The 21,867-nt window shown below is 47.0% G+C and overlaps 1 protein-coding gene across 1 annotated transcript; it reads left to right on the top strand.

Annotated features, from left to right (window-relative positions):
• The first annotated feature begins 12,575 nt into the window (after nt 1–12,575).
• LOC307062970 (uncharacterized protein C20orf202) lies at nt 12,576–15,027 on the top strand. Its single transcript, XM_079718926.1, has 2 exons — nt 12,576–12,690; nt 14,601–15,027. The coding sequence occupies exons 1-2, from the start codon at nt 12,625–12,627 to the stop codon at nt 14,832–14,834; spliced, it is 300 nt and encodes a 99-aa protein (XP_079575052.1). The 5' UTR covers nt 12,576–12,624; the 3' UTR covers nt 14,835–15,027.
• Nucleotides 15,028–21,867: the final 6,840 nt, after the last annotated feature.

Below are 21,867 nucleotides of genomic sequence, written 5' to 3'. Positions count from 1 at the left end.
AGGACAGGCAGATGGGGATGCCCTGTCCTGGCTCCTCAGCCACCTCATGTGAGAACCTGACATGTCCTGCTCCAAAGGCCTGTGCCATCCTTGACAAGCAGGACAGTGGAGGCCACCCTGGAGGCCAGGTGCCCAGGTCTTTGAGGCCAGTGTGAGAGAGACCACCGGGGATGGGAGGGCTTCAGTCTCTTTCTGCCTTCCAGAAGCCTGGCCTATTGTTAGGGACTTCAAAAGGAGCTGGCTGTGGCACCAGACTCCCGAGAGAATCCCAGCTCCACCATTCATGGGTGTGTGGCCTTGTCCCCTCTCAGAGCTCAGTTTCCTCATCTGTTTAGTGGACTTAGTAAGGGTTATAGGGATTAGATGAGATACTCCCTGTAAAGCGCGCAGTTCCCTCCCTCAGCCCTGCCTCAGAGCCTTTGCCTTTGCTGTTCCTTCTGCCTGGGACACTCTTCTTCCTGAGACCCCCAGAGCTCGCCCTCACTTCCTTCACGTCTTTGCTCAAATGTCACCTTCTCAGAGACACCTTCCTACATCATCCTTTTAAAACTAGCAGTGCCCCAGCACCCTTTACTCCTTAACTCTGAATTTTTCTCCATAGCATTTATCAACTCCTGACAGTTGCTTATTTCTTTCTTTATTGTCACCACCACTAAAATATGTGTCCAGAGGCAGAAGCTTTGCCTGTTTCCCTCCCTCCTGTATCCCCAGACACTAGAAAAGGAGCCAACACATAGGAGGCCCTTGATAAATATTTATTGAATAAAGAATGGAGAAAATGAGCAAATATTTATTGAGCTCCTATTATATACTGATTAATTAGGTAGACTTCATCCCTACCCTCTAGAAGTTTGTATTCCAGTGGGAGAAAAGGATAAGTAAATGTAACACTGCCACAGAGCAAAGGTACATAGTGCTGTTCAAGCTTTCAGCAAGGTGCTGACCTAGTCTGGGAGATGGGGATGGCTCCTGGCTCCCCTGCAGAAGTGAAGACTGAGCCGAGATTGAAAGGATGAATAGGAGGCAACTAGGTAAAGACAGCAGGAAGAGAGGCCCAGCAGAGGGACTGGCATGGGCAAGGGCCCTGGGGTAGAAGAGAGTATGGTGAGTGTGAGGCTTGACGGAGACCAGGGTGGTTGCCCTGAAGGGCTCAGTAAGGAATGTTGGAGATGAGGCTGGACTATCAGTGAGCCAGGTCACTGAGAGTCCTTGTAAGCCAAGCTGTTGGTTCTTTATCCCCAGAGCAGTGGGGAGTCACTGATCAGTGTGAGTAAAGAGTTAACAAACTTTTCCTCTTCTGCATGCGAATTTGACCTTTGGTTAACTGTCTAGCTCTGTTTCCTTGGAAACAGATAAACATATATCACTCTGTTACTAGGCAACATTGCTATGATAAAAATGACCCCAAGGAGGAGCCTAGAATGATCCACGTGGTAATGGATTAGAATTGGAGATATCAGCATGAACTCATGTTTAGCATAATATTGATACAGATGAGTACATATTTATGATAGCTAACTATAAATGTATATATACACAAGTCAGTATACACTATATTTCCTTCCTCTGTCAGCTGAGAGGACCTAGCTGCATGACACTGCATAGCAACAAGCTCACCTGGTTCCCATATCTTGGTTTCTAATACCACTCTCCAATAAAAGGAACCAGGGAGAAATGGCTGATTCTAGGACTGGAGCAGGAAATGTACAAGACAAGCCTGGAGCATCTGATAGTGCCAGAAAGTAAGGAAGGAACAAACCACACGCACACACGCACACACACACACAATGATGGGGGTATGTCAAAGGACATAGGGGCTGACTAAAAGAGCTCCTAATAGTCAAAGTTAGAAAAATTTGATCAAAAAAATAAATATTGGATTGTAACCTAAAATATGATAAATGAAAAAAATGGGAGGAAAAGATAAATCTCTGATGCAGAATTCCAAATATTCCATCCTCAAGGAAGAGCAACATAACGCCCCAATTCTTTTTTTTTTTTTAGACTCCTGTGTAGAGATTTTTTTATACAATTTTTAAATGTTACATTCCATTTACAGTTATTACAAAATATTGGCTATATTCCCTCGGGTTGTACAATACATTCTTGTAGCCTATCTTACACACAATAGTTTGTACCTCCCACCCCCCACCTCTGTATTGTCCCTCCCCCCTCCCCACTGGTAACCACTAGTTTATTCTCTATTATTTGTGCATAACTCCTCAATTCTTAAGTGTGGGCTGAGCATAGTGCCTTTCAGAGAGTGCAGTATGGAAGTGGGGGTGGAGATAATTTTATAGTGGAGAAACTGACAAACCTGATTACCTCAGCCAGGGGATCAAAGTCAACATCAACAGTCAAATTATGTTAATAGTATGTATCCTTGATATGATGTGATGGGAATGGCACTCTACCTCTGTGATCTCTCTCACAAAACCCATAACCCCAGTCTAACCATGAGATAAACATCACACAAATCCCAACTGAGGGAAATTTTACAAAATACCTGACCTCAGAACTGTCAAAACAAGGAAAGTCTGAGAAACTGTCACAGCCTAGAGGAGCCTTAACGATGCATGATGGCTAAATGTACTATGGTGTCCTGGATGAGATCCTGGAATAGGAAAAAGGGACATTAGGTAAATACTAAGGAAATCTGAATAAAGTGTGGACTTTAGCTAATAATAATAATGGATCAATATTGGTTCATTAATTATAACAAATTTATCATACTAATATAAGGTGTTAATAATAGAAGAAATTGGATATGGGTATATGGGAACTCTTTGTGCTATCTTCCCAATTTTTCTGTAAATCTAAAGCTGTTCTAAAAACTAAAGGGTTTTTTTTTCTTAAAGATCCCTGATTGGTAAATTGCATCTGGGATGAGAGGAACTATAAATACCTGGTGGGAAATCATATTTTGGGCTTCATGAGCATGGTGACTCATGTAATTGGGCAGGTACAAAGGTATCGGCTCCCAGGGGACATGAAGCTTTTAAGCCAGGATGCACCCACCAGATGGGGGTTCATTTCCTTGAACCTGTGCTGTACTGCTCTGGCACACATGCAGCAAGGACTCCCCCGCTGAGAGGGAGAGTTGAGTGCTGATGCTAGCATTGAGTGCCATTCTAGCAAGCTGAGGTTCCTGTCTTATATCCATCAGAGTATGTCAATGCCAAGTATGGCTTATGGTCATCTGTTGAGTCTGAGTGTGTAGTTGAACCTAAGGAGACTCCTTGTGGACATTGCAGTGGGTGATAAGCACGGGGATGACGTGATCAGATTTGCATTTTGAAAACATTCTCCCTCTGGCTGCTCCCAGGTGTGAGGGGACAAGAGAGAAAGCAGAGACCATCAGGAGGTTATTGTGGTCATGTTGGCATGTGATAAGTCCTCAATCAATTCACTGCAGTTATGTATCTATGAGACGTGTGGGTCTGTGAGAGAATGTTCTTGTAGAATATTAGAATATCACTTAATCCAGAATTTTCCAAAGGGTAGTGGTACATGACATGATTTTTTGGTGTTATATAGATAAATGTGTTTGGTTATCTATGGCTGCACTCCAAAATTTATCAGCTTAGAAGAAAATTATTTATTTGCTCAGTTTTGCAGTTTGGGCTGGATTTGATGGGGACCGCTCAATTCTTCTCTACATGGTGTCAGCTGGGGTGATACAAACAGCTGGGAACTGGCTGTGGGTTTTTCTATTATCTACCACACTCTCCAGGTGGCTAGCGTGGGCTTCCTTATACAACGGTGGTCTCAAGGTAGTCAGAGTTTTTTATGGCGCTCAACTTTCCCAGAGTACAAAAGCAGAAGCTGTTGGAGCTTCCTAAAGCTGAGGGAACAGTCACAATGTCACTTCTGCTGCATTCTATTGCTTTAGTGAAGGTCACAGTCCAGCCCAGAGTCAAGGGGAGGGGTCTACATAAGTGTATGAATACTGAGAGGCATGGATCACTGGAGGCAGTAACAGTCTCCCACCATCTATCCTGTATCTGTATACACACACACCCATATGTATATGTATTCATTTTAATGGCTAGGTATTTATTTTATTCTAAGGTGTTTTAGAAAAATAGATAACTAGCTCATGAAACTAAAGATATCATGGATAATATTGCTTAGAATGAGGACAGAAAAATCTATGAGTCTATATGAAGTTGGAGCAACATATTCTGCTGGTTTCCCCCACTATCCACTCTCCTTTTCTCCCACTGGGATAGACTTGTTGACCGATAGCTAGCACAGTGCACTCAGAATAAGGATTCCATTTCCCAGCCTCCCTTGCAGTTATGTAGGACCAAGTAGGCAATAAGCCATTATTCATCATCAGAGGAGAAGGTGTGGGCAAAATGTATTAAGTGTTCTTAAAGGAAGGGGATATGCCCTCCTTCTCCCCTTCTGTCATTCCTGCTGCCAGGATGCAGACCTGATGGCTGGAGCTGGAGCAGTAGTCTTGGACCATGAGCTGGAAGCATGTTAGGATGGGGGAGCAAAAAAAATTGAAGGAATCTAGATCCCAGATGACCATGGAAACACCAGCCTGGGATAGTTTCCCACACTTCTATTTGTTAGAGAAATAAACTCTTGTATAAGCTACTATTACCTGGAATTTTCTGTCACTCAGAAGAGCTATTCCCATCTAATGTGATCGGCTTAAAGACAAATACAAGTAAGTCAAAGTAGAGGTGGTAGGCAAAACCGAGAAGGAGGTATGTGAGTAGCTGAAGTTTGAAAAATACAGATCCAATCTGACCTCCTGTGCTCCAGGTGAGAAAACTCTGAATACAGCCTTCAGTGTGTCCAAAAGGGTGATATGAAAGAATAACCCAGGCAAACTTAAAGTTTCACTAGGGGAAGAAAGGGGGAGAAAGGATAAGTATTCCTGGAGGAGGGAATAACTCTTAACAGGCTCAGGGATGAAGTAATAGTAATGACTTACTTGTGTGTTTATTTTAATTGACAAACACTTATGTAGCCCTCTCCAAATGCCAGGCAATAGTCTAAGTGCTTTACAAACATTAACTCACTTAATTATCGTAACCACCTTATCATGCAGGTGCTATGATTATCTCCATTTTAAGATGAGGAAGTGGAGGCGAGTGGTTAATAACCGGCCCAAGGTCACACAGCCGGTTTACGACATTTCTGGGATTCAAATCCAGACCCCAACTAAGTGCTGATAGTCACTATGCTGACTTCCATCATAATTTTCAAAGCATGTGCAAAATTCCTGAGCTATTAATGTTATTCTCCCCACCCCCCCTTTTTTTTTTTGGCCGAGCCACAAGGCTTGCAGGATCTTAGTTCCCCAACCAGGGGTTGAACCCAGGCCACCGCAGTGAAAGCGCCGAGTCTTAACCACTGGACCGCCAGGGAATTCCTAATCCCCTTTTTTACATTTAGGAAAATTGAATGCCAAAGAGAGGAGATTGCTCTGTAGCCACACTGAGGGGTAGTAGAAGTACAACCAGAACCAAGGGCCTTGACTTCCAGATGGATTTGGGAACCTCAGATAGACCTAAAGTCCCAGGGCTGATTGGCCGCATGCCTACTCTCCCTACCCCATTCAGTTTTATCTCCCACTCATTCACCTGGGGAGGGAACTGGGACTCAAATCAACTGGGAAACTTGCCTCAGAGTCACACCCAAGGCTAGTTGCGGCCAAGAAACACTTTTCCCACAGTTCCACTCTGCTTCCAGAGTCTCCACCACCTCGTCAGGGTGAGAGGCTGTGCTTCCCTGACATAAGGACATAGGGTTGTGTACTGGGTACCTGGGCATGGGACAGGTGTGTATAGGATACACGTACACAGGGTGCCTGTGTACAGAGCAGAAGGGCTAGATTACCCGTATACAGGACACTCATGCACAGAAGAGGTGCACGGGACTCATGTGTACAAGGGCACACACGGATAGGATGTGTCATAGGTTGAGTTCCCCCAGAAGCAAACCTGAGACAAGAATTTGAGGGCAAGTGGTTTATCTGGGAGGTGGTTCCAGGAAGCACTGCAGAGGAGTGGGGAAGTTAGACACGGAACGGAAGGGAAGGCTTCCGATGTACCGGTGAGCAAGCACATGGCTGCTGCAGGCAACTGGGACTCAGTCCTGCTGGACTGAGTATTGTCCCACCTGAGAGCTGAGGGAAGGGAGGTATTTATCTACCAACTTCTTTTTGCCAGCACTTCCAGCCTGTCCTCTGCACAGGTCAAGCACGTTCCTTAAGCAGAGAGTCAGATGTGCTTTGCAGTAGGAAGCCCGGGGCACATATGGAGAAGGGGAATGTCAGGGGGATGTGGGTGGAGCTCTGGAAGCATTTGCTACAGGACACAGAGGTGCAGGGCATGTTCAGGACCCATGAGTACACAGATAAAGGGCACGGGCAGAAGATAAATGATCAGATTACCAGCCTTGCTGTCTGGGGTGAAGGGAGGGCCTGCTGGGAGGGGGAAAAGAGCACAGAAGAAGAGGCAGCGTTGGGACCCCCAAGTCAACTGGTCCTCCATCCGTGTGCTCCAGCTGGCTGCTGTGATGGCATGTGCTTGCGTGGTAAGAAAGGTGGGCTTAAGGGCTCTCACAATGTGGAAGCTTCTCTCTGCTAAACTTCCACCTTATTTGTATTTTACAAAGTGGGGATGAGGGTGAAGGTGCCCAGGATAAAAGAGGGACCGCCCTCAAGGGTGGGTAGGGCCCTAGATTAGGAGTTAGACACGGAGGCAGAGCTCAGTGACATCACTGAGCCCACTTGCCCCATCCGAGAGACGGAAATAACTCTGCCCATGTGTCTCAGGGCAGGTCACCTACTACTCTTGCATCTTGGGTTCTCTGTCTGTCCAGTGAGCATCACGGAAGTCCTCTCCCTGCTATGGACTTCACAGAGCTGCTGGGAGGAGCAGATCAGGTCACAAACAAGAAGCCACGTGGAAGAGAATAAAATACATAGGTGGGGGGATTATGGAAGGGCCTGAGTGGGGGAAATCAAGGAACCTGGCTTCTCCCTCTAGCTCTGCTGCTATACTTTTAGGATATTGGTTTGACTCCTGTAATAAAGAGGCCCAAAATGATAGTGCATTTAATAAAACAGAATTCATTTCTCTTTCATGTAAAAGCATACACAGCAGTTAAGGCTGATACGGTGGCTTCACAAGTCATAGGAGACCTCAGTTCTTTCTATCTTGTTGCTCTGCCATCCTCCACCTGGTGGTCCAAGATGGCTGCTCCACCTCCAGCCCTTATGAGTATATTCCAGTAAGCAGAAGGAGAAGCAGGGGGAGGGGCAGGAACCCTCCTCCCTCCTTTTAAAGGCACAGCCCAGAAATTGCACACATCACGTCCATTCATATCCCACTGACCAGGATTTAATCATCTGACCACACTTCCCTGCCGGGGAGTCTAGGGATAGTCTTTTTTTTTTTTTTTTTTTTTTTTTAGTGGTACGCGGGCCTCTCACTGTTGTGGCCTCTCCCGTTGCGAAGCACAGGCTCCGGATGCGCAGGCTCAGCGGCCATGGTTCATGGGCCCAGCCGCTCCGCGGCACGTGGGATCCTCCCAGACTGGGGCACGAACCCGTCTCCCCTGCATCGGCAGGCGGACTCTCAACCACTGCGCCACCAGGGAAGCCCTAGGGATAGTCTTTTGCCATGTGTGAATGGGAGAAGGGATACTGAGGAACAACCTGCAATTTTTGCCACAGCTGCTGACTTGTTTGGGCAACTCACATCACCATCTGAGCCATGATTTCTTCATTTGCAAATTTATTCATTCATCCATTCATTCATATATTCATTCATTCATATATATATTCCAGGCTTGTGATATAAAGTACGATTTTTGAACCACTTGATTGCTAATGAATTCTCCTACTAGCTGGACCATAAGCCCTGTGAGGTCAGGTGTGAGGTCTTTTTACTCACCGCCATACCTCTGGCATCCAGGGCAGAGTCTCGTCTGGCACATGGAAGCCATATTACCAGCTGCCCATGGATGATGCATGGATGTCCATTCTGGCTTTGATAATTGGTGAGGACATTTTTCCTCACTGAGGAGTTTAAGTTCTTTCCCTTCCTAGGCCTCCTGGCTCCACCTCCCCTTCTCCCCATGTGCCAAGGCTTTCCAAGCCTATGAAATAAAATGTTCTCTGAGCCAGAATCGTGAGAGTGGGATTAAAAATAAATGAAAGTGTGTCAGAACAAGTTAACCACAAGCAATGTCTTCCCACGATAATTCAGTGTTGGCACTGGAGGCCAAGGACAGAGCTTCAGACTCTAATAGCCAAGCACTCCTATCAACACCACTCCTGTGTCAGGCAGAGAACCTGCAGGGCTGCCCAGGATGGCAGCAGATGGCCTAGCCTGAGCCCCCGCTTAACCCTCCACCCCTGCAAGACAACAGGCAAGACCTTCCCACACAGGTCAGGGAGAACAGGTTCTAATTCCAACCCTGTTGCTTACCTGCTGGGGTGATCCTAGGAAAATCTATGCCTCTTTGAGCCTCAGTTTCCTCACCTGTAAAAAAGGGTTAATAATAGTCTCTTAATCAACTATCAAATGCAGATGGTACCTAGCTCGTAGGCAGAGGTTCCCAAATGTTCTCAGTTCCTGACATCCTTATCATCTCTGTAATTTTTTCACAGTGCACCAGGCCCGAAGAAACGTCTAACAGTGGTTTGTTAGATTAGGTTCAAACAACTTAATAGTAGTTTGTATGGTATCCAGCAGATATTATTGTATTTCCCTCAAATTTTAAAAATATTTTGCAGTGCCCCTGTGAGTTTTCTGAAGTGCCTCTGGGTGCCTTGGCACTCAGTTTGGGAACTGCAGTCACAAGGTTTTGAGGATGAAATGAGGTTGTGTTGTCAAGGACTTATCACAATGCCTGGTCGGGAGTCAGAGAGCAGTAAATGTTAATTGTCCTAAATCATCTTCCAGTCTCTCTAGTCTTTTCTGTGTCTCCTGCCGCTGCCACCCAGCAACTCTTCCTGACTCCAGCTCCTGCCATCTCATGGTTTCTGCTTGCCGCCTTCCCTCTGGACCCCTCGGGGCCTGTGGCCCTGCTTCTGAACTAACTTCCTTCTCGTATAGAATCGCCAGCCCCCCTTCTTCATTCCTCCCTAACTCAACACGTGGCACAATCTCTTCATAGGTGGAGTATACATTCTGGCCTCTTAATTTGGGGCTTGGCTGTGTGACTCACTTTGCTTACATGGCAAAAGCGACAGCTTGATTATTCTGAGCCTAAGTCTCAAGAGGCCTCACATGGTTCCACTTGCTCTCTATCCTCTGCCATTGCCAAGAGAAGAACTTGCCCCAGTAGCCCAGTGATTCTAGGAGGAGGACAAGAGACCCATGGCGAAGGCTCAGATCTGCAGACCTGAAGACCGATGCAGACCACCTTAGCCAAACCACAAATTCAAGAGCAAAAATAAACAGTTGTTGTTTGAAGGTATGGAGTTTTGGAGAGTTTCATTACACAGTAGTCTTGGGACAATCCAACCCCTCTAACTGTGGCAAATTCAAATTCTCTGAGAGAAGGTCTGATTGGATCATTTGCTCACCACCCAGAACATAGCTGCCTTCATACCATCACCCACGAGCCGAGGGTCTCCCTCCTGTCCAGTCTGCAGGTGGCTGCCTTGGGCTGGGACACCATTTCTAAATTTATTTATTTATTTATTTATTTATTTATGGCTGTGTTGGGTCTTCGTTTCTGCGCGAGGGCTTTCTCCAGTTGCGGCGAGCGGGGGCCACTCTTCATCGCGGTGCGCGGGCCTCTCACTGTCGCGGCCTCTCCTGTTGCGGAGCACAGGCTCCAGACGCGCAGGCTCAGTAGTTGTGGCTCACGGGCTCAGTTGCTCCGTGGCATGTGGGATCCTCCCAGACCAGGGCTCAAACCCGTGTCCCCTGCATTGGCAGGCAGATTCTCAACCACTGCACCACCAAGGAGGCCCTGGGACACCCATTTCTGATCCAAGCCGTTGTCCCATAATTACATGGTCAAGTGACACAAAGCCTGGTGACCTGCCTGGAAGCAATCATTTCTGGCCCTTGTGTTCAGAAGGGGTGTGAGTGTGGCAAGCAGGAGATTCTTGGATCCTCTTTGGTTCTAAAGAGTGATAGCTAAACTAAGAGAAGTTACACATAAAATTTTCTCTGCATGTGGCAGTCAGAATGCAACTTAAGCTGTAAACTCCACGGTATAAGAAATGTGATGTTTCTTACAACTCATTTTTGTAACTATTTTGAGCCTCATTATACTTAAGATGGAAAGGATGAGGCTCAAGCTCACATAGAAAATTTGGTACAACCGGGTTAGAACCCAGGTGTTCTGGCTTCCTATTCAGTGTCCTGGCCCCCTTCCCTGCGCAGTCAGTCTCACACTTGGAAGGATGTGCTGCAGATCCCATCTCTGAGCCAGTGGAGCCCCTTCTCTAGCCTCCCTGATCGTCTGGGCTGTGCTTCCCCACTCCACTGGCTGAGTGCCCACTGCTTGGAAGAATTCTAAGCAACACTTTCCTCCTACTGAGTCCAATCTGCCTCCCTGTGTCCTGTATCACCTGCCCTAACTCTGCCTTCTGGCACTATGCTTGAATGTACACTCTTTTTTCTTTAATTTATAAACATGTACTATAATTTTTACTTCTATAAATTCTATTTAGTTATTTTTCATATCTGCCTTTTTACTTTTTTTTTTTTTTTTTTTTTTTTTTTGTGGTACGCGGGCATCCTACTGTTGTGGCCTCTCCTGTTGCGGAGCACAGGCTCCGGACGAGCAGGCTCAGCGGCCATGGCTCACGGGCCCAGCCGCTCCGCGGCATGTGGGATCTTCCCGGACTGGGACACGAACCCGTGTCCCCTGCATTGGCAGGCGGACTCTCAACCACTGCGCCACCAGGGAAGCCCTGACTTTTAAAATAGTGTCTTTTTTCTTATGTTTTTGAATTCTTTTGTATGACTTTAATTCTTTTCAAAATACTTTTTTTTTTTTTTAATCTCACCTGAAGTTCTTAGGGGAAGTGGGGTCTAATCCTGCTGTTGCTGGTGTCTGCTGACTCTCACTTATGGTGGATGGTTTCCTTGTGTGGTTTGTAATTTGGGGCTAAGAGTTCACCTTCAGTGGAGCTTTATCTGTGGACAGCTTGTGTAGCCCAGTTGAGGGCAAGTCCCTCCAACACAGGTTAAGTTTGCTTTGCTGGTCACCTCAGCTCCTTACCTGGGCTCACTATGTTAATTCTGAGTTTGGGGTTCCTAGTTCAAGTGGATAGAATACATTTTTTTAAAGCCTGCGTGAGAATAGATCCCATTTCTTGGCGTCATAATATTAACTTGCTTAGAGTTTGTTTCCACACACTAGGTTGTCAGCTCCAGCCTTTGTCTCTCTGATTTTGGGCTCTACTGCTCTATCTGCCTGCAGCCGAATTTTAAACACAGTAGGCACTCAGAAAGTATTTGTTGAAAGAGAGAATTAAAGGATGCCCACTTCACAGTGTGTTGTGAAGAATAAATGGGGGGGCTTCCCTGGTGGCGCAGTGGTTGGGAGTCCGCCTGCCGATGCAAGGGACACGGGTTCGTGCCCCGGTCCAGGAAGATCCCACATGCCGCGGAGCGGCTGGGCCCATGAACCATGGCCGCTGAGCCTGCGCGTCCGGAGCCTGTGCTTCGCAACTGGAGAGGCCACAACAGTGAGAGGCCCGCGTACCGCCAAAAAAAAAAAAAAAAAAAGAATAAATGGGGCGTCAGTTAGAACTGTGCTTGCCCAATTAAAACTTGGGTTTCTTGTCTCATATAACAGGCAGATGATGTTGGGGATTCTGTGACTGAGTGATTTCAATGACTCTGCAGTGTTCTTGGCCTTTGTCTTAGGGTTGCAAGATGGTTACTGTAGCTCCAGGCATCACATCCACATTCAAGGCAGAAGGAAGTAGAAGAAAGTAAGAGTAAAGGGGGAGCATCACTGACTTTTTTCCTTATCATGTAGGTAACATTTTCCTAGAAGCCTAACAGCAAATTTCTGCTTTGATCTCATTTGCTAGAAATGGGGCGCATGGGCATGCAGAAGAAAGGGGACTTGGAAAGTGAGCATTTCCCTTATCTATAGACTCTATAGATAGGTGAGGGAGGGAGGAAGAGGACTGGGGACACAGGTGTGCCATCTGCCCCAAAGGAGGTTTTATATATCTGTATATATATATATATATATATATATATATATATATATATATATATAACAAAGCATTTAGAGCAAAACAAGCTCTCAGAAAGGGGACACCTATTTTCATAATAATTATTAATTTTATCATTTAAAGCATTTAAAGCTTTATAGTCTCTGTGATCCTGTTGGCATCAGATTTGGATTCTGGAGCCCACAGGCACTGAGGCACCCATACCCCAGTGATCTCCCTCCCCCCTCCCCTTGTTCTATTCAGAGCACTGAAGCCCTTTAAAAAAAAACACACACTACATTTTCCAGTGTCAGCCACTTCCTGCTCTCATTAACTGCATCCTCAGTGACTTAGCCAGACTCTGCTCCTGGCCTGAAGCAGAGAGCAGACTGTCCAAGTCAAAGGTCCCTCAGGCCCATCACCAGGTCAGCATCAAGGTCTCTCCCAAGGACGCTGAGATGAAAACAGCAGAAGAGCCAACCTCAAGTCTTGGGCAGACCCTGGAGTGGCTAAGAAAGGAGCTGGTAAGTCTTTACATCTCTTTTTACCTGGTGCTTTCACAACATATATTCCAAGGTTCCCTCGTTCCCCACTCCCAGGTGCCCCCTAGGCTGGGGCAGAGCTTCAGGTTGGGGTGTAGGCCCTGCAGGCACCCCTCTGGGACCAGCCACACAGTGTACAAGCACCACCTCAGGTGCTGGGATAAGTAGGTCGTGGCCTACATAGGAGGCTCTGGGTGCGGTACTTGCCTGACTGGTTTTAGAATTACACTGAGTCCTGGTATGTGCCCAGCTCTGCAGCTGTGTGGCCTCTAGCAAGTGGCTTTACCTCTTTGAACTTCAGTCTCCTTATTGTAAAGTGGCGATAACAATAGTACCAGCACCACAAGGGTTATTGTAAGAATTTGGTGAGGAGATGGTGTAATTCACTTAGTGCCTGCGTGGCACATCTACGTTGGCTGTTACAATCCTGACCCAGCTGGGTATGGAGTACATCAGCTGTCTTAGCCTGGGTCTTCTAGAAAACAGAGGCTTGCAAGGATTGGGGTATTAACCCTTTATTTGGAGGTACAAGCCCGGAGTGGTGAGAGTGAGGGAAACAGGGAGTGGAGGCAAAGGCCAATGCTATTTGAGGAGATGCCTTGTGTTACCAAGCTGGCTGCCACTTAGAAAGGAGCCCTAAGGAGGCCCAGAGGCCCTCTCAGCAGCCGGTTTACCCGGCTGCGGGATTCTCTGCAGAGGTTGAAGGAGGATCTGCACCCTGGGGGAGAGAAGAAGAGGAAGTTTATCTGCCCAGCTCACTCCTGTCTCCCATTTCCTGTCTGTAAGGCTCCACCCCATGGGGCACTAACTCACCTGAACTTATGAGCTGTGTCACTTGGCCCCTCAGTGGCTGCTCAGGAAGCCAGGCCTTATGCCTCTCCTTGTGATGTTTTCTCTAAGTCCAAAAACAGAGGGGAGCCCCAAAGTGTGTGGGGACACCAGCCCAGAGAGAGAAGGAGGTGGTTTGGGGAACCACAGAAGGCACCCAAAGTTTGTATTCCAATACGCCAGCTTCTTCTTCTGGGGAGGGACAGAGAGGATTGTCCAAAAATGACCTGTCTGGGTTGCCAGGCAACAGACTAGCTGGGAACCAACCCTGTCCTCACCTCCGTGGGAGGGGCTGACCCAGTAGGGCTTCTCATGGGCCCAGGGGACTCCAGCAGCAGGAACTGCAGCCTCTTACAGTCCTCAGGGACCTAGAGGCTGGGTGGCAGTCCCACCCCGTGCTCCCCCTAAACACTAGACACTACGCTGAGACTGCTTAGTGCCTGAACCCAAAGTGCCAGTTTCCACTTGATAAAGTACCTCTCTTCTCTCCTACCCATGAGGAGGGAGAACAGGTAGGGGTGGGGGGAAGCCTACCCGGGGCACAGCCTCCCAGGGCCAAACGTCCTCTGCCTCCACATATGCCAAGAGATGAGCCTTGAGTCTCCACTTGCTGGTCCCTGACTTGCAAATTTCTCAGTCAAGTGTGTTTTTGACCTCCATCACGGGGAATTTACATGACATCACAAGGGCTCCCCTCTGGAGCCCAGCCAAGAAGCCCCGCTTGACCATCAGTGAAGTATGTCAGTCACTTTATGCAGCAGAAGGAACAAGTCAGTAACACCAGCAACTACCACTGATGAGCACTGAGGAAAGTCTGGTGCTTTCCCTCCTTTCCTGGGATTATATAAGCCCCCAAAGTCCTGGTGGAATCTAAAACAGGGGAGAGAGCCTTGAAAGGCAAGTAAGTTGCTTTCTAGTTTGCAAATGAAGAAACTGAGGCTTCGGTGGTCATGGCTTCTATGAGGCTGTGGGCTTGTCTCCAATGAGACAATGATAGGAGCAGGCTTTCTGGGGGAACATCCAGCACTCTGGCCGCCCCCTCACAGACTCCTTCTTTCTCCTAGGCTGAGATGCAGGTCCAAGACCAGAGACTTCTGCTCACGCTGAAGCATCTTCACGGTGTCCTGGAGGAGCTGCGCGCAGAGAGTGCCCACTGGGAGGAGGCCAGATCCAGTGGCGGGACCTCCCCCGTCAGACCTCGAGCAGGCTCTGAAGGCAGGGGCCACCAGCCCTTTTCCTCCAGGGGCCTGGCCCAGCTCCTCCAAGGGGTAGACAGCAGACGAAGCTCCCTCCCTTAACAGGCCAGAGATGACCCTGACTTTAAACCCTCCCCCCACTAGTCTAAACTTTGATTGTGATGAGAGAGAGCACTGGAATGGGAGTCAGGAAGGCCGGTCTCTGGATTCACCCCTGCCCTCATTCACTGTGTGTCCCTGGACCTGTCACTCAGCCTCTCTGTGTCACTCTTTCCTCTCCTGTCACTTCTCAGGGTTTTTGCACAAATAAAGTATCAGATGTGAACACATTTGGAAAACGCAAACATGTTACATGGCTTCTGGCAAGCACCATGGTGGTAATCCTATTCTCAGGAATTTCCCACAAGGTGATTATTAAGACAAAGAAAGAGGGCTTCCCTGGTGGTGCAGTGGTTGAGAGTCCGCCTGCCGATGCAGGGGACACGGGTTTGTGCCCCGGTCCGGGAGGACCCCACATGCCACGGAGCGGCTGGGCCCGTGAGCCATGGCCGCTGACCCTGCGCGTCCGGAGCCTGTGCTCCGCAACGGGAGAGGCCACAGCAGTGAGAGGCCCAAGTACAGCAAAAAAAAAACAAAAACAAAGAAAGAGCTCAATGTGCCAGTATGTTTATCTAGTGTTGCCATGGCAAAAATACAGAACCCCGTGCAGTGACTTGATGGTTGTTTTCTGTCTTCCCGGCAGGACTTCTTATTTCCCTTTATCTGAAAGCAACAGGCCCTACGACCAGCCTGGCCATAGGGATGGGCATGTAACCAGGCCTGGCCAATTACAATTCATGGTCATCCTAACAACATGATTGGCCCAATGAGTGGGCATGTGGCTCAACAGAGCCAATCACAGCCCTTGTCTGGTATCGCCCTCTTGATTCTTGTTCTACTGCGGTCGCAAACCTGGGGCTGCCAGTGGCCGTGATTGCTGTCAGGTGAGGGAGGCCTGCTGGCAGTAGGAAAGAAAGAGGCTAATCTTCAAAGAGAAGCAGAGAGAGGACCACACAAGAGATGGGCAGAGAGGAAGGGTGCTGGCTCTTTTTAGTTCCTGGTTTCAGACCCTAATTCTGTGAGTTACTCCTGCTGTTTTCCAGAGCAGAAGCCAGTAAATTCTACCACCACCACCCACAAAGGCACACACCAGTTTGTTTTTGCTTAAGCTGGTTTGAATAAGGTTTCCCTTATTTGCAACCAAAACAGTCCGGATGGTCAAAGAAGCAAAGAAGAGAAATCATGAAAAAAATGGCATTTCTGACAACCGAGTTTGGCAGGCAGGCAACAAGGTGTATGTTGTGGCAGAACCCTCAATTGTATGGGGTGCAGGAGTCATAACTTTGAAAAATTATATCTGCCTATAAGAAAGATATAAATGGAACAGGTGAAAATAAAGTCCTGGTGTTAACATGGTCCGATTATCGTCAGGCCTTTTTATTTTTGAAAATCTTCTTGCATGTTGCTAGGATATTGCTTTTAATGGCCTTGAAAAAGTAAATCCATTGCATACAGAGGCAAAGGGTGGGGGGGTTGCATTATATGTACGATGGTTATGGTCAGACTAATCTGGGGTTTCTATATAATATTTGATAATATAAAAAATAGTTCTCCATCAATGGCTGAATGGATAAACAAAATGTGATATATACATAAAATGGAATATCATTCAGCCTTAAAAAGGAGGATAATCCTCGCACATGCCACAAGATGGATGGACTTTCAAGATATTGTGCTAAGAGAAATAAGCCAGTCACAAAAGGACAAATATGATATGATTCCACTCATACGAGATAGTTAGAGGAGTCAAATTCATGGAGACAGAAAGTAGTTCTGGTTGTCAGGAGTTTGGGGGCAGGGAGTAGGGGGTTGGGGGGTTATTTAAGGGGTGCAGAGTTTCAGTGTTGCAAGATGGCAAAAGTTCTGTGGATGGATGGTGGTGATGGCAGTGTAACAACGTGAATGTACTTGATGCACTATACACTTAAAAATGGTTAAAATGGTAATATTTATCATATGTTATATTTTACCACAATTAAAAATAAATACTTTAAATTTTAAAATTACCTGCTCTGTGATGCTGGGGTTGGAACCCCACAAGCCCCATTTCTATATTACTAGCTGCTCTGGGTTAGACTTTGCCAATAAGCAGGGTGGGGCTCGAGGGACACCACAGGGCTGGAGGAGAGAGAAAAGACTTGCTTCTTCATCTTTGTTCTTTGTAGCTTCCTGTGGCCTTCCTGCTCTCATGAGCATCACCCAGCAATGCTCCTTCACCTCAAAGCAGCAATTCCTCCCTGTGGCACCAGCCAGAACCCCCTTCTCAAGGCTGTAGGTGCCAGCCCTGGGGGGCCCTTCCCCCTACCTCAGAGACACCAGCTCCAGACGGCCAGCATCTCCTCCCCCGAAGTCTCAGTCTCTGTCCTCCCTGGCTCCTCTCTGCTCTCTGAGACTCGAGCCCAGCTGAGCAGAGCTCCCTTCTCAGATACCTGAAGTGGAGCTCTGCAAGGCTGAAAGCTTTAATAATTTCAGTCTCCTCTCTTTGCTCCCTCAGCCCTGGGAGTGGTAGATGCTTCCTGCAAGTGCTACCTTCATTCTAAGAGTTCTTTTTATAACCTTTCGGTCATCCAGTTTACAACTTTATACCTAGTTAGCAACTCTTTATATTAAATTCTCTCTGTTAAAATAATTCAGTTTTTGGCTATGATTAACAATGCTGCTGTGATCACTTTTGTTCATGTGCCCCGGTGCACAAGCCCAGTGCCCCTAGGATATACAGGTTTTCCCCCGCTATCTGAAAGTAGAGCATTCCTATGGAACCTTTCACAAGCCAAAATTGTGTATAGTGAAGAAGCAATTACCTTAGGACACATCTTGCTAACAGAGGCCCAAAATAAATTGAGATAAAGCACAGATGCTCATAGACACAGGTCAAAGCCAGGTCAAAACTATGTTGGCTTGGTGCAGAAATGCTGAGTGCCGTTCCTGGGGAAGTAGCTTGGCAGTGCCACTCCCCCCCAGGGTGCTTGCTGCCTCTGTAACGGCTCACCCCAGATCAAACACTGAACACCATTTCCACCTGGTTTTGTAAAAGTGAAAATCATCTTTGGCTTTCTTTCAGTTCACGAAAACAGGTACTAATGTAGCTCTTTCATGAAAGCAAAGTGGCATAAAGTGAACTTTCGAAAAACAACGGATACCTGTAGAGCAAAAAGTTGAACTGGAAGTATGTGTGTGAATACTCAAGTTTACAAGAAGCGTGTTTTCTAAAGTGGGGTATTCACTTAAAGTCCCACAAGCCGTGTCCAAGAGTTCCTGTTGCTCAACATTCTCGCCAACACTTGGTATCATCAGTCTTCTTAATTTTTGCCAATATAATGAGTGCAAAATGGTATTACACTGTGATCTTAACTTGCATATTCCTACAAATGTGGTGGTTAACCTGAGTTTTAATTCCACCTCCACCATTTACTTACTTTTTGATCTTAGATGAATTACTCAACCTCTCTGAGCCTCATCTGTAAAAGAAGGGATAATAATATCTACCTCATAGGATTATTATTTATATTGTATAGGAGAATGCATATAACTCACTTTACACGGCACTGAGCATTGTAAAGGCTAATACATGACACCTTGTTATTATTGCTGTGTAATCACAAATATATTGATTTGTGAAACTATGACTATTACAAGTAGACAAGCTTGTTAGCCACCATCATTAGGAGAGATATCTTCCTGGTCATGCAAAGTAACAATGACGTTGGTTTTCCATGCCCAAAGCCAACAACCAGCACCCTCTGCCTCACCCAGCTTCCCACAGCTGGGCCGCCAGACCAAAAACATCTGCTAATCCCCCCTCTATCAATCTGCAAAGATAAACCTGACCCTCTGCTCGGGTATGTGTTGTTCTCCAGACCCCACCTCTGGAAGCAATGTTCAGTTCCTGATCCCAGGTCAGAACAAACTCAGTCTGAGTCCAGATGCTGGGGGACAAGGGGGTTGGAGTGGCAATGACATCCTTAGTATGGGTTCCTAGAGGGCTGGGTTATATAGATCATGTTCATCCATGAGAGCAAGTGAGCACCAGGGGGAGCCTGTGGATCATGGTCACAAAGGAAGATCTGGGGTTTTCTCTGCTGAGGCAGCAAAAACAGGACTGTACACCCAAGCCTCCCATCCAAGGGTGAGGAGAGAAGGGGACACAGGTGGGGAAAGGACTGATGGGGGTCAGAAGCTAAAACATTAGGAGCGGAAGAAGAACAGTTCAAGATGTGATACCTATTGCAGGGCCGGCAGTTCAGGACTCACCCTGTGACTAACCAGAAAAGATCAGAGGCTCACGTTTACCTGGGACCAGCGTCCAGCCCTGGGCCAGGCTTGATGTCTTACAGTGCCCAAGTGTTCTGGCTGGTGTGTAACAAAATGCTCCCAAACTTAAAACAACAACAGTCACTTTATTATTGCAACAACGATTCATCATTGCAGTAAATCACACTTCCCATGGTGCTGGGGATTGACTGGGTTCAGCTGAGTGGTTCTTGCTTTTGGTCTCTCGAGTGGCTACAGTCAGATGGTGTCCAGCTTGATTCATCTCAAAGGCTTATTCACATGTCTGGCAGTGGACACTGGCTGTTACCTGGGACCTTAGCTGATGCTGTCAGCTGAAACACCTACCCATGACTCCTCCCTGTGGCCCAGGCTACCTCATAGCATAGTGGCTGGTGCCAAGAACAAGCATCTGAAGAGAGCCAAGAGGAAGCTGTATAGCCTTTATGACTCAGTCTTGGAGGTCACACAGTGTCACATCCATTGCATCTTATACAGTAGAAGCCAGGCACCAAGGCCAGCTCACATTCAAGGGGAAGAGAATTAGACCACCTCTTGATGGGAGGAGCATCAGAGAACTTGCAGACATGTTTTAAAGCCACCACACCATGTAAGACTGGATGGATTTCCAGTGTGACACATCAGCTGCAAGGAATAGGCACTTTGTAACCTCAGGCAAAGTGATAAGACAGAATCTCATCAAAATCCATGAGCAGGAACTCCAGGAGGTGAAGGATAGGTCTGGATCTACAAGAGTTCACTCCATCACTCCAGCATTACTGTGTTTCAGTGTGTTACTGAGAGGTGGGCTCAGCTCTGCTACTGTGACAAACGAACTTTGAGATCTCAAGGTCTCAACACGACCAAGGTCCATTCCTGGCTCACACTACATGTCCTATGGCCCTATTATGGGGGGGGCGGGGAGGGGGCTCCTGCTCGGGGACCCAGCCACCATCTGCGCTGTCACCAGATGCTACAGCAGGGAAGATACATAAGGAGAGTCACACACTGTCTCTTCCACACTTTAACCAGGCAGTGAAATGTGTCCCTTCTGCCCACAGCCCATTGGCTAGAGTTAGTCACATGGTCTGTCCCAGCGTGGGGGCCGGGAAATGTGAGGAGTGGATGGAGAGTCTGGCAAGCACCCCCATGTCAGACACATCCTCCATTCTCTCTCAACAGACCAGCGTCCTCAGTGTGTCAGAGTGGGTCCTCATCAGTCTCCACCACTGTGTGCACTAGGAGTGCGGACCCCCAGGCCCACCCAGGCCTGCTGAACCAGAGCCTCTGAGTTGGGGTCGGAGGATTGAGTTTCCACAGCTCCCACTCCCCCAAGGGAAGGCTGAGAACTGGGGCCGGGGGCTGTTCTGCGTCTGTCCTAGCTCTTGGCTTCAGTTTCCTTTAACTATGTCTGGGCTTTACTTTGTCTTCTTTCTGCATATTTTCGCTGTCCACTGCCACTGCTAAAGACAGCACTCTCCTGCTATTTCTCTCTGTCAAAGTCTAGAGAGAGGTCTACAAAAAACAAATGCTGGAGAGGGTGTGGAGGAAAGGGAACCCTCATGCACTGTTGGTGGGAATGTAAATTGATACAGCCACTATGGAGAACAGTATGGACGTTCCTTAAAAAAATAAAAATAGAATTACCATATGATCCAGCAATCCCACTACTGGGCATATACCCAGAGAAAATCATAATTCAAAAAGACACATGCACCCCAATGTTCACTGCAGCACTATTTACAATAGCCAGGTCATGGAAGCAACCTAAATGCCCATTGACAGACGAATGGATAAGGAAGATGTGGTACGTAAATACAATGGAATATCACTCAGCCATAAAAAGGAATGAAAGTGGGTCATTTGTAGAGATGTGGATAAATCTACAGACTCATACAGAGTGAAGTAAGTGAGAAAGAGAAAAACAAATATCGTATATTAACGCATATATGTGGAACCTAGAAAAATGGTACAGATGAACCAGTTTGCAGGGCAGAAATAGAGACACAGATGTAGAGAACAAACGTATGGACACCAAGGGGGGTAAGCGGCAGGGTGGTGGTGGTGGTGGTGTGATGAATTGGGCGATTGGGATTGACATGTAAACACTGATGTGTATAAAATTGATGACTAATAAGAATCTGCTGTATAAAAAAATAAGTAAAACAAAATTCAAAAAAATAAAAGGCTAGAGAGAAGGAATCTGATGGATCAGCTCAGCCTTTGACATCTGAACACATCATAGGTGGTTGGTATAAGGTAAGTTTGTTTTCTCCTCCCCCTCCTCTTCTTCTACCTCTTCTCCTTCATCATCATCGTCAATACACAGGTAATACAATGCAGTGATTAAGAGTGAGGGCCTTGACACCAGGCTGCCTGGGTTTGAATCCCAGGTCTGCTACTTATTAGCTCTGTGACGTTAAGCAAATAACATAACTTTTCTTGCCTCTGTTTGCTCCTCCATAAAGCAGGGATACAACAGAAATTACCTCATACAGCTATTGAGCAAATGCAGTGAGTCAACATGGTCCTGGCACATCAATCTTAGCTATTATAATTAATAATAACAGATACCATTTTAAAGCTCAGGATAGTGTAGTGGCTGTAAGTACAGCTTGGAGCCTCACTGCCAGTGTTCAAATTCCAGCTCTACCACTTACTCATTGTGTGGGTTTGGGCAAGTCATTAAACTCTCTGTGCCTCAGTTTCACCATCTATAGAATGGGAATAATAATATACCTACCTCCTGAGGACGATGTGAAGAACA

This window comes from Hyperoodon ampullatus, assembly GCF_949752795.1.
Source record: "Hyperoodon ampullatus genome assembly, chromosome: 14".
In the NCBI taxonomy this organism is placed as follows: Eukaryota; Metazoa; Chordata; class Mammalia; order Artiodactyla; family Ziphiidae; genus Hyperoodon; species Hyperoodon ampullatus.
This window is presented reverse-complemented; position numbering and strand designations above follow the sequence as displayed.

Bases quoted from the DNA above. Each gene is read 5' to 3' on its own strand.
- LOC307062970 (XM_079718926.1), top strand. From the start codon at position 12,625: ATGAAAACAGCAGAAGAGCCAACCTCAAGTCTTGGGCAGACCCTGGAG. The intron at 12,691-14,600 runs GTAAGTCTTTAC...TCTTTCTCCTAG, and splicing joins AGTGGCTAAGAAAGGAGCTG to GCTGAGATGCAGGTCCAAGA.